We start from the raw sequence: 12,757 nt of genomic DNA on the forward strand, positions 1-12,757 counted from the left end.
TGAAAACGGGGGTGTGGATGTGCGAACGCAGACGTGCTTGACCGTCAGAACGGTGTTTAATGGGTGTGCATAATTAGCAAAGTAGCGTCATTACACACGTGACTGTGTTGTATTTTAGCCTGAACTGCTCACAATGTTGTGGTGGGAAAAGGCTACCACAAGCGCTGCGAGCAGCTCCGATGGCTCTCGATGTTCCCGATCAGTCTTACAACTGCCGGAGATGACGTCTGTTGCGAGTGGCAAAGGGGCGTCTTTATACAGGTGCGAGCGCATAGTACGGCCGCTCGCTATTACTTAGTGGGCGGCTTTACGCGACGCAGTGCGAGCACATGATTTAAATAGCCGGCCCCTTTTAGCCAGCGAGCGAATGCAAATAGCGTCCGGGTCTGAATCAGGCCCAGAGTGCAAAGTTCTGGTACACTTGTGGGCCTGGACAGGTAAGTCCATCTTCTTCTCAGCCTCCAGAGAATGTCTGTGTGATGTTGTGACCTGTATCGTCTTCCCAGCAGTTCATAGTGCATGGCACTCACACTTTCATTCACACGCAAGAAAGAGTATTGTATATGGTGTATTATAGAAAGTTGTTCGATATCAATAAAATTCAAATTTAGCACAGTGCAATATGACCAAGGCTGTATAAACCAAACTTTCGTTATTTGGAGAGGGTATTAAATATGTGAAGAAGATAAAAGTCTAGTGATCATGGGAAGATAGCAGGGACTGTGCTATTATGCCTATTCAACTACTGTATAGCTCATCTGCAATATTAACTTATGTAGCACATTTCTAAATTGTAAGCAATTCTATAGCAGCCCCACTTTACATATTTGTACTATGTTATATATACATATGTGGGTAACAGTTTGAACTTTTGACTTTGTAGTAATCGTTGTTTGCCAAATATGCCTCAAATCCTCCTCTAGAGATTTTAATATTGAGAGGAAAATTTATCAAACTCGTTGAGTATGATAAATGTTGCTCAAACTAATCAGCTCCCAACTGTAATTTTTCAAACAGATGACAGTTAGAAGCTGATTGGCTGGAGCACCATTATCATACGCAACAAGTTTTATCACTCGTTGCTTATGATAAAACTCGTTAATAAACAGCCCCCATTAGGGCCTTATTTATTAATAAGTTTTATCATTCACAACGAGTGATAAAACCCGTTGCTTATGATAATGGTGCTTCAGCCAGTCGGCAACCAACTGTCATGTGTTTAAAAAAATTACAGTTGGAAGCCGATTGGCTGGAGCACCATTTATCATATGCAATGAGTTTTATCACTCGTGAATTATAAAACTCGCTAATACCCCTTTTACACCGGCGCTAAAACTTGGGTTCTTGAAGGGTTAACCCGGGCGTAGCCCGTGAAACCCTGCTGTGAGTACAGCGCACACTGGGTCACGATGACCTGGAGTGCGCTGCTAGCCGGCTGATTGGTCCGGTTTCAGTGGCGGCCACTTTCACTCTGGAAAAGCCGCGTCTATGCAGACCCGACTCCGGTGTGAGCGGCGCCGACTCAGGAATATCCCGAGTCGGCGCCGGCAAAATTCCGGGTCTGATTCGGATAGTAACTGTTCCAACTCCGGGTCAGACCCGGAATTTAGGTGGAAATGGGGTATAAGTGTACCTGATAAGAGAATGTTGAGTAGAGAGGTATCATGTTGGCTGGAGAGGCTGCAATTTTGAAGAAGGTGCTGGTCTTGTACAGTACTTCATCACATTTGATAACTTTTTAGACACCCCAACAGGTGACTGATGTCTGATCCAGCAAAGCTTCCCTCTTTTTGCGTAGCCAGGGCCATGTCACCTTTTTGGACTAATTTTTTTTATTATTAATTGTATGATTATGAAAAAAAGTTGTAAAAGTTGTAGGTTACATATGGATGCGTTTGTTATTTTATAGTGGCGATGTATTAACATATGATTATCAGCATGATAGAGTTTTAGTATAGTATGAAATCTCAGTGAGTTGTGTCTGCATTCATAGCTTTTACGAACATCCATTTAGTAAACTTGTAAACAACATACCCTTATAATATCTTATGTTTTTGTGTCTAGCTATCCGAAATCAGGCAACGGGAAGGTTTATATTAAATGATGAAAATGAGAGTTTACAGGATCCAAAAGTATTTGTGAAAATGGGTATTGAATGGGAATATCGAAATGATGACAACCGCGAAACAATTCAGACCATGGGCCCTTTGCGTAATTCAATTGTCATTCTTGTAAGTTTATCATTACTACTGTATGTATTTTCTAGACTTACTTCTTTATCATAAAAATTACAGTGAAAGTGTTTTTAAAGTTTTAAACTATCATAATGTGTCTGCTATAGCATACCTCAAAACTGTCCTAATTTTGTCAGGACAGTCCTAAACATTGTATTGCAACTTATATGCACTTTCGGCAAAAGAAGACGCAAAAACAGACTCGCTGTTTGGTGCGACTGCAGCAAAGACGAGTGAGGACAGATCTGTAGATAATGATGTGTCCTCACTCATGCACTATTGTTGCAGTCGTACCAAACAGCCCTTCTTGGTGCATCTGATACCATGCAACTCAGCTTGACCGAGCATCTTTTTTGCCCGAAAATACATCTTACTCGCATTTGGTTACACTTATTAATTTGATATATATGTGTGAAGCTGAATCACTTTGCCTCGTCTGCAGAAACAACCTATAGTATGTGGCACAATATATAACTGTTTGTCTTTGTCCACACTACAGTATATGTATGCTTAATCAAGTGCAATTTTTTTTAGAATAAACAGATTTTACATTTTATACATTCAGTACCACACTGTCATGCAGAGAGAAAATATTACAGAATGTACATTTATTATTTATATTTTTCAACTACATTATTGTTTTTAATTGAAGTAGTATATTAAAAATAAATTTTTTAATAGTAGAGTACTGTAGTATATGGTAATCCGGCTTTGTAGTGTATCATCTTTACTTCTTAAATTACTTATGATTTATATAAGGAATAGGATAGAGCCAGGGCAACACTGGGACTAAAAATTGGCCCTTAAAGTTTGAGCAACGATGGCGTCTGGGTCCTGCTCTTGGCTTCTTAAGCAGCTCCCAGGCTTACCCAGTATGCACGATGTGATGTCATGATGTGCCTTCATTACATCCATCCCATCGAGCAGAGCTGCTTGGCCAGGCCTCTGAATGGCTCAGCCTCTGACTGCCAACCCAGGTGCAGATCTAGATTTTTCTTTTAGGAGGGGGTTTTAGCAATAATGAAAGACTCCTCTCATTTCTATACCTGACTCCTCCTGCTTCTTAGTCTATACCAGTGCATACTTGCCGACAATCAGCTCCAGCCTTCCGGGAGGGAGCTGATTGTCGGCTAACAGCGGGGGGGGGGCGGTCATTGGGGGCGGAGCCGGGGCGGGTCAGCCAATTGGTGGCACATTGGAGGCGGAGCCAGGGGCGGGGCCACACGATCGCGTCATCGTGGCTCCGTCCCTCTTCACAATGCCGTTAGTTTCGGCATTGTGAAGCAGGGGGCGGGGCCGCGATGACGCGAGTCAGCGCGAATCGCGTCACCGGCTCCCCCACTGCGGGTGTTTCTAGTCTTTTCAAGGGGGAGGACGGGAGGGTCGGAGGCTTCCGGGAGGCTTGCCTACCTTTCCGGGGGGCCGGGAGCGGCACCCGAAAATCGGGAGGCTCCCGGCCAAATCGGGAGGGTAGGCAAGCCTGTACCAGTGTTTCCCAACCACAGTCCTCAAGTCATACTAACAGTCCAGGTTTTAGTGATATCAATGCTTGAGCATTGATTTGTTAAATCAAAATAACTAAGGTACTAATTAAGACACATGCTCAAGTATGGCTATCCTTAAAACCTGGACTGTTAGTGTACCTTGAGGACCGCGGTTGCGAACCCCTGGTCTACACTCTTACAATACAAATGTTATAAAACAACAGAGAATGTAAGGCACATCATGTAAGTGTTCATCATTCTCTGTATTAAAATATGCATATTTCTGCTCACACTGCAGAGGATTCAACCTCCAGACCATGAGGTAAATGTAATAGGCTGCGGCTTTGAGACATCAGCGAGTCCCGCACGAAGCTGCCCGATGTTTTAAAGAAGTAGTATTTTAATAGGCAAAATCAACTTAATTTTGCGTACTAGAAGATTGCTACTTTAAAACATGGGGCAGTCTTGCACGGGACTTGCTAATGTTTCAAAGCCGCAGCCTATTACATATAGGCCAATGGGTGATGGGCACTCACAAAGTACTGGGCAATTGCTACATGTGGCGCATGGGTACACACTATATAGGCACAGTCTATAAAATAGCAGTTAGAAGCTGATTGGTTGCTATAGGTAACTTTTCCACTTTCTCTCGCTTAAAGATTTGATACACCCCCGGGGGGAGGTTAGGGTTTAGGCGGCGGGGAAGGGGGGGTTAGTTTTAGGCACTTAGAGGAGAGATTAGGGTTAGGCACTTGGTGGGGAGGATAGGGTTAGGCACCCCTAAGGGAGGGTTAGGGGGTAGAATAGGCTAGGAAATACTTACCTTGGGACGATCGGGATATTCACTGCTGCCGGGATGCCGCTGTTGGGATTTGAACCGCCGGCCATACTGAATCCGTAACATGGTATATATGATATATCTTGTGTACTTAATTTGTAGTGTGATAGGATCACTGGTAAAGTGGTCTGTGGCAGGTACATTTGTCCCAGATTCCTGTCCTATGTGTTTAAAATCCCCAGGAGAAAGTCTGCAGTGTAGCAGGCTTGAGTTTCGGCTTTTTGAAAAGCCGGTTTGGGACCTGGGGGTTGTGGGTGAGAGGAGAGGGAGGGCTCCACCCACGGCCACTCCAGGTTTTGGTTCTCTTAGCCTGGTAACAGGCTTGTTAGTTTTCCACCTGAGTGTGGCCAATATAAGCCTAGTATGTGTAGGGCTGATTGTCTCACCTGGGAGAGCAGACAGGGAGTTTGCTCAGAGACACTTGGATACCTAACTGTGAGTGTTGTGCTGTGCTTTTGTTGCTGGCGAGGGCATTAGGCCCTGCCAGGTTCTGGTAGTGAGGGAACTACCTGTGAAGTTAGTGCCCCGACAAGGCTAGGATTTATATTTATGTTTTCTTTATGTTTCTGACATTGTACAATAAAGACTGGCGCCGACCAGCTTGTACTTGCATCCAGACTGGTGTGCTGCTTCCCTGCTGCTGTGTGTGTGTGTAAGGAATGAGTCCTCTACCCCAGGAGAGGGACCCCCTAACCTAACTGTGTCACAATATGGTGGAGATGCGGGCATCCACACACACTGAAGTTGCAGCGAGAGGAAAACTTTCCGTTTAAAGATTAAAGAGACAGACACCCAATTGGTGAGTGTGGAAATAACGCTGTGTCCTTGGAGTCCCCATAGAGGAGGCGTCAGCCAATGCTCAGAGAGGCAAGGTTCAGCTTCCAACCTACACCCCAGGACAAAATGGAGGACATTATTAAGGCCTTGCTCCAAGCTACAGCAGCTCAGCAGGAGACGAACAAACTTCAGCAGGAATCTACCTGGGCACAGCAGGAATCCACCAGGGTGCAACTGTTGGCCTTGGAGACAGCCCAGAAGCAACAACAGGTCGCCATCGCGGAAAACAGCAAGGCCATAAAAGAGGTGGTACAGCACCTGGTCGCCAGGCCCAGAGATGTTAATACGGGTCCTCCCACCACCACTCACTCCGTACGAGCCAGTCACTTCCTCCAAAAGATGACGTTGGGCGATGATGTGGAGGCCTATCTTGCCGCATTTGAAAGAACGGCCGAAAGGTAGAGTTGGCCCCAGGAGCAGTGGGCAAGTCTTGTGGCACCTTTTTTGTCTGGGGAGCCACAAAAGGCCTATTTCGACTTATGCCTGGCTGATGCCAAGGACTATAAAAAACTAAAACAGGAGATCCTAACTCGCTTGGGAGTCACCACCTTTGTTCGTGCCCAACGGGTCCACCGCTGTAAGTTCCATATGGACAAGTCTCCACGTTCACAGATGCATGACCTCGTCCATCTGTCCTCAAAATGGCTACAGCCCGAGATGCTGACGGGACCACAGATCGTGGAAAGGGTCGTGATGGACCGGTACCTGCGATCATTACCCGCGACTCTGCGCAAGTGGGTGTGCCATGCAGACCCTAAGACCGCGGACCAGTTGGTCGAGCTAGTGGAGAGGTACGTGGCGGCTGAGGAGCTGAGGAGTATGCCCCACCGAGCCCCGATGGCGCACCGGCGAACTCCCACAGACACTGGTAAGACTGTTCCAGGGGAGAAGGGTGCTGGGCGGTGGGATGAACCTAAGACTGAGGGTGTAGAACCTGGAGACAGGCCTGCCAGGCCAGGAAGGTTCTTGCCCCGTAAATGACTAGACATTAATATGATTCAGTGTTTCCGGTGTGGTGACTTCGGCCATATTTCCGCTAATTGTTCACTTACAACTGAACCTATGCAATGTGATACTGCTCATGCCTACCGCAGGGGGTCTTTCTTTGCACAGACAGCCTGTACGGCTGACCGGCAGGCTGAGACTGATAAGCACATGTGTATACTCACTGTAGGTGGCAACCGAGTAGAGGCACTGTTAGACTCTGGTAGGTTGGTGACACTTATAAAAGCTGAGCTGGTGAACCTCTTGAGGCATAAGGGGAAAACTGTTGATGTGACCTGCATACATGGGGATAATCGATATTATGTTACTGCCGAGGTGAACATCGAGACACCATGTGGCTCTGCTATAGTTTCTGTGGGTTTGGTGCCTGGTCTGATGTACGATGCAATATTGGGGAGAGACTTTGCTCACTTCTGGAAATTGTGGGAAAGCCGTTTTGTTCCAGAAGTGAACAACCCCGGTCCACTTGAGAAGGTTGTCGATATAGTGGAGGAGGGAGTTTCTTCTGTCAGAGTTATTCCCTTTTCCTACTATGGTTGGCGAACTAGAGAATGCGGAGCGTGACGGTGGCCCGCCAACTGATGTGCCTCCCATTAAGGTGGGAAGTGTTGTTGGGCCAGTGGATCGTCTGCCTGATTTAGTGGTCAGAAGAGACGTCTTTGCCGTGGAGCAGTTGAATGACCCTACTTTGGTAAAAGCCAGGGAGAATGTAAAAGTAGTTGATGGTAAACCCGTAGACCCTGATAGTCCTTTGTCCTATCCCCACATGGTAATGTGTCAGGATTTGTTATATCAGGTGACTAAGAAGGGGGAAGATATTGTGGAACAACTAATAGTTCCCAAAGCCTACAGAAGAACAGTGTTGGATCTGGCCCATGGTCATATAACGGCAGGCCATCTAGGGGTAGAGAAAACCACTGAGCGAATAATGCAGAGGTTTTTCTGGCCCAGGCTTCATAAAGAGGTGTCTGACTTCTGCGCATCCTGCCCTGAGTGTCAGTATCATGCTCCCAGACCACATTTTAAGGGTCCACTAGTTCCAGTGCCTATTATAGAGGTGCCGATAGTAAGAGAGCACCTGGAACCGGCTCAACAGGCACGGCAGAGGGTATACAACCGCAATGCTCGGTTACGCAGCTTTGCACCAGTAAATCCAGGGCCCTTAGTTCCCGAAGTGACAGTGGCAAAAACCCTGTCGGCAATTCAACAACGAGAGGTCAAGGAGTTTCTGGTCAGAAATAGGGTGCTGTTCTCTGACGTACCTGGGAAAACCTCGGTCATTAAACATGACATCATCACTGACCCAGGGGTTAAAGTTATCTAAAGCCCTATAGGTTACCAGAAGCACCAAGAGCATCGGTGTCGAAAGAAATTAAAAATATGCTAGAGTTAGGGGTTATTGAAGTATCACATAGTGAATGGTCAAGTCCCATTGTGTTGATTCCAAAGCCCGACGGGAGTGTGCGTTTCTGCAATGACTTCCGAAGGTTGAACAGTGTTTCAAAATTCGATGCCTACCCAATGCCACAGTGGAGAAGGAGGCGTTGGCCATAAAGTGGATGTCCGAAAGTAAGGACAGTAATATGAGATGGTTCTTGGTGTTACAAACTTTTAAATTTTCAGTGGAACACAGGCCAGGGGGCCTGTTGTTTAATGCAGACGCGTTGTCACGCGTTCATTGTTTGGGGGCTTCAGTTGTTCCGCCCAACAGGTCGAAACAAAGGGGGGGGATATGTGATAGGATCACTGGTAAAGTGGTCTGTGGCGGGTACATTTGTCCCAGATTCCTGTCCTATGTGTTTAAAATCCCCAGGAGAAAGTCTGCAGTGTAGCAGGCTTGAGTTTCGGCTTTTTGAAAAGCCGGTTTGGGACCTGGGGGTTGTGGGTGAGAGGTGAGGGAGGGCTCCACCCACGGCCACTCCAGGTTTTGGTTCTCTTAGCCTGGTAACAGGCTTGTTAGTTTTCCACCTGAGTGTGGCCAATATAAGCCTAGTGTGTGTAGGGCTGATTGTCTCACCTGGGAGAGCAGACAGGGAGTTTGCTCAGAGACACTTGGATACCTAACTGTGAGTGTTGTGCTGTGCTTTTGTTGCTGGCGAGGGCATTAGGCCCTGCCAGGTTCTGGTAGTGAGGGAACTACCTGTGAAGTTAGTGCCCCGACAAGGCTAGGATTTATATTTATGTTTTCTTTATGTTTCTGACATTGTACAATAAAGACTGGTGCCGACCAGCTTGTACTTGCATCCAGACTGGTGTGCTGCTTCCCTGCTGCTGTGTGTGTGTGTAAGGAATGAGTCCTCTACCCCAGGAGAGGGACCCCCTAACCTAACTGTGTCACAATATGGTGGAGATGCGGGCATCCACACACACTGAAGTTGCAGCGAGAGGAAAACTTTCCGTTTAAAAATTAAAGAGACAGACACCCAATTGGGGAGTGTGGAAATAACGCTGTGTCCTTGGAGTCCCCATAGAGGAGGCGTCAGCCAATGCTCAGAGAGGCAAGGTTCAGCTTCCAACCTACACCCCAGGACAAAATGGAGGACATTATTAAGGCCTTGCTCCAAGCTACAGCAGCTCAGCAGGAGACGAACAAACTTCAGCAGGAATCTACCTGGGCACAGCAGGAATCCACCAGGGTGCAACTGTTGGCCTTGGAGACAGCCCAGAGGCAACAACAGGTCGCCATCGCGGAAAACAGCCAGGCCATAAAAGAGGTGGTACAGCACCTGGTCGCCAGGCCCAGAGATGTTAATACGGGTCCTCCCACCACCACTCACTCCGTACGAGCCAGTCACTTCCTCCAAAAGATGACGTCGGGCGATGATGTGGAGGCCTATCTCGCCGCATTTGAAAGAACGGCCGAAAGGTAGAGTTGGCCCCAGGAGCAGTGGGCAAGTCTTGTGGCACCTTTTTTGTCTGGGGAGCCACAAAAGGCCTATTTCGACTTATGCCTGGCTGATGCCAAGGACTATAAAAAACTAAAACAGGAGATCCTAACTCGCTTGGGAGTCACCACCTTTGTTCGTGCCCAACGGGTCCACCGCTGTAAGTTCCATATGGACAAGTCTCCACGTTCACAGATGCATGACCTCGTCCATCTGTCCTCAAAATGGCTACAGCCCGAGATGCTGACGGGACCACAGATCGTGGAAAGGGTCGTGATGGACCGGTACCTGCGATCATTACCCGCGACTCTGCGCAAGTGGGTGAGCCATGCAGACCCTAAGACCGCGGACCAGTTGGTCGAGCTAGTGGAGAGGTACGTGGCGGCTGAGGAGCTGAGGAGTATGCCCCACCGAGCCCCGATGGCGCACCGGCGAACTCCCACAGACACTGGTAAGACTGTTCCAGGGGAGAAGGGTGCTGGGCGGTGGGATGAACCTAAGACTGAGGGTGTAGAACCTGGAGACAGGCCTGCCAGGCCAGGAAGGTTCTTGCCCCGTAAATGACTAGACATTAATATGATTCAGTGTTTCCGGTGTGGTGACTTCGGCCATATTTCCGCTAATTGTTCACTTACAACTGAACCTATGCAATGTGATACTGCTCATGCCTACCGCAGGGGGTCTTTCTTTGCACAGACAGCCTGTACGGCTGACCGGCAGGCTGAGACTGATAAGCACATGTGTATACTCACTGTAGATGGCAACCGAGTAGAGGCACTGTTAGACTCTGGTAGCTTGGTGACACTTATAAAAGCTGAGCTGGTGAACCTCTTGAGGCATAAGGGGAAAACTGTTGATGTGACCTGCATACATGGGGATAATCGATATTATGTTACTGCCGAGGTGAACATCGAGACACCATGTGGCTCTGCTATAGTTTCTGTGGGTTATGGTGCCTGGTCTGATGTACGATGCAATATTGGGGAGAGACTTTGCTCACTTCTGGAAATTGTGGGAAAGCCGTTTTGTTCCAGAAGTGAACAACCCTGGTCCACTTGAGAAGGTTGTCGATATAGTGGAGGAGGGAGTTTCTTCTGTCAGAGTTATTCCCTTTTCCTACTATGGTTGGCGAACTAGAGAATGCGGAGCGTGACGGTGGCCCGCCAACTGATGTGCCTCCCATTAAGGTGGGAAGTGTTGTTGGGCCAGTGGATCGTCTGCCTGATTTAGTGGTCAGAAGAGACGTCTTTGCCGTGGAGCAGTTGAATGACCCTACTTTGGTAAAAGCCAGGGAGAATGTAAAAGTAGTTGATGGTAAACCCGTAGACCCTGATAGTCCTTTGTCCTATCCCCACATGGTAATGTGTCAGGATTTGTTATATCAGGTGACTAAGAAGGGGGAAGATATTGTGGAACAACTAATAGTTCCCAAAGCCTACAGAAGAACAGTGTTGGATCTGGCCCATGGTCATATAACGGCAGGCCATCTAGGGGTAGAGAAAACCACTGAGCGAATAATGCAGAGGTTTTTCTGGCCCAGGCTTCATAAAGAGGTGTCTGACTTCTGCGCATCCTGCCCTGAGTGTCAGTATCATGCTCCCAGACCACATTTTAAGGGTCCACTAGTTCCAGTGCCTATTATAGAGGTGCCGATAGTAAGAGAGCACCTGGAACCGGCTCAACAGGCACGGCAGAGGGTATACAACCGCAATGCTCGGTTACGCAGCTTTGCACCAGTAAATCCAGGGCCCTTAGTTCCCGAAGTGACAGTGGCAAAAACCCTGTCGGCAATTCAACAACGAGAGGTCAAGGAGTTTCTGGTCAGAAATAGGGTGCTGTTCTCTGACGTACCTGGGAAAACCTCGGTCATTAAACATGACATCATCACTGACCCAGGGGTTAAAGTTATCTAAAGCCCTATAGGTTACCAGAAGCACCAAGAGCATCGGTGTCGAAAGAAATTAAAAATATGCTAGAGTTAGGGGTTATTGAAGTATCACATAGTGAATGGTCAAGTCCCATTGTGTTGATTCCAAAGCCCGACGGGAGTGTGCGTTTCTGCAATGACTTCCGAAGGTTGAACAGTGTTTCAAAATTCGATGCCTACCCAATGCCACAGTGGAGAAGGAGGCGTTGGCCATAAAGTGGATGTCCGAAAGTAAGGACAGTAATACGAGATGGTTCTTGGTGTTACAAACTTTTAAATTTTCAGTGGAACACAGGCCAGGGGGCCTGTTGTTTAATGCAGACGCGTTGTCACGCGTTCATTGTTTGGGGGCTTCAGTTGTTCCGCCCAACAGGTCGAAACAAAGGGGGGGGATATGTGATAGGATCACTGGTAAAGTGGTCTGTGGCGGGTACATTTGTCCCAGATTCCTGTCCTATGTGTTTAAAATCCCCAGGAGAAAGTCTGCAGTGTAGCAGGCTTGAGTTTCGGCTTTTTGAAAAGCCGGTTTGGGACCTGGGGGTTGTGGGTGAGAGGTGAGGGAGGGCTCCACCCACGGCCACTCCAGGTTTTGGTTCTCTTAGCCTGGTAACAGGCTTGTTAGTTTTCCACCTGAGTGTGGCCAATATAAGCCTAGTGTGTGTAGGGCTGATTGTCTCACCTGGGAGAGCAGACAGGGAGTTTGCTCAGAGACACTTGGATACCTAACTGTGAGTGTTGTGCTGTGCTTTTGTTGCTGGCGAGGGCATTAGGCCCTGCCAGGTTCTGGTAGTGAGGGAACTACCTGTGAAGTTAGTGCCCCGACAAGGCTAGGATTTATATTTATGTTTTCTTTATGTTTCTGACATTGTACAATAAAGACTGGTGCCGACCAGCTTGTACTTGCATCCAGACTGGTGTGCTGCTTCCCTGCTGCTGTGTGTGTGTGTGTGTAAGGAATGAGTCCTCTACCCCAGGAGAGGGACCCCCTAACCTAACTGTGTCACAATATGGTGGAGATGCGGGCATCCACACACACTGAAGTTGCAGCGAGAGGAAAACTTTCTGTTTAAAAATTAAAGAGACAGACACCCAATTGGTGAGTGTGGAAATAACGCTGTGTCCTTGGAGTCCCCATAGAGGAGGCGTCAGCCAATGCTCAGAGAGGCAAGGTTCAGCTTCCAACCTACACCCCAGGACAAAATGGAGGACATTATTAAGGCCTTGCTCCAAGCTACAGCAGCTCAGCAGGAGACGAACAAACTTCAGCAGGAATCTACCTGGGCACAGCAGGAATCCACCAGGGTGCAACTGTTGGCCTTGGAGACAGCCCAGAGGCAACAACAGGTCACCATCGCGGAAAACAGCCAGGCCATAAAAGAGGTGGTACAGCACCTGGTCGCCAGGCCCAGAGATGTTAATACGGGTCCTCCCACCACCACTCACTCCGTACGAGCCAGTCACTTCCTCCAAAAGATGACGTCGGGCGATGATGTGGAGGCCTATCTCGCCGCATTTGAAAGAACGGCCGAAAGGTAGAGTTGGCCCCA

The 12,757-nt window shown here is 48.0% G+C and overlaps 1 protein-coding gene across 1 annotated transcript in view; it reads left to right on the forward strand.

Moving 5' to 3' along the window:
• Nucleotides 1-12,757, forward strand: part of LOC148539621 (A disintegrin and metalloproteinase with thrombospondin motifs 2-like) — a 975,120-nt gene that overhangs the window by 730,747 nt on the left and 231,616 nt on the right. The window contains exon 16 of the mRNA XM_088451253.1: nucleotides 2,065-2,231. Within this exon, the coding sequence (XP_088307379.1) occupies nucleotides 2,065-2,231 (167 nt within the window). The remainder of the gene's footprint in view (nucleotides 1-2,064; nucleotides 2,232-12,757) is intronic.

The sequence above is a fragment of the Taudactylus pleione genome, unplaced genomic scaffold, assembly GCF_031769625.1.
Source record: "Taudactylus pleione unplaced genomic scaffold, aTauple2 ptg000025l, whole genome shotgun sequence".
In the NCBI taxonomy this organism is placed as follows: Eukaryota; Metazoa; Chordata; class Amphibia; order Anura; family Myobatrachidae; genus Taudactylus; species Taudactylus pleione.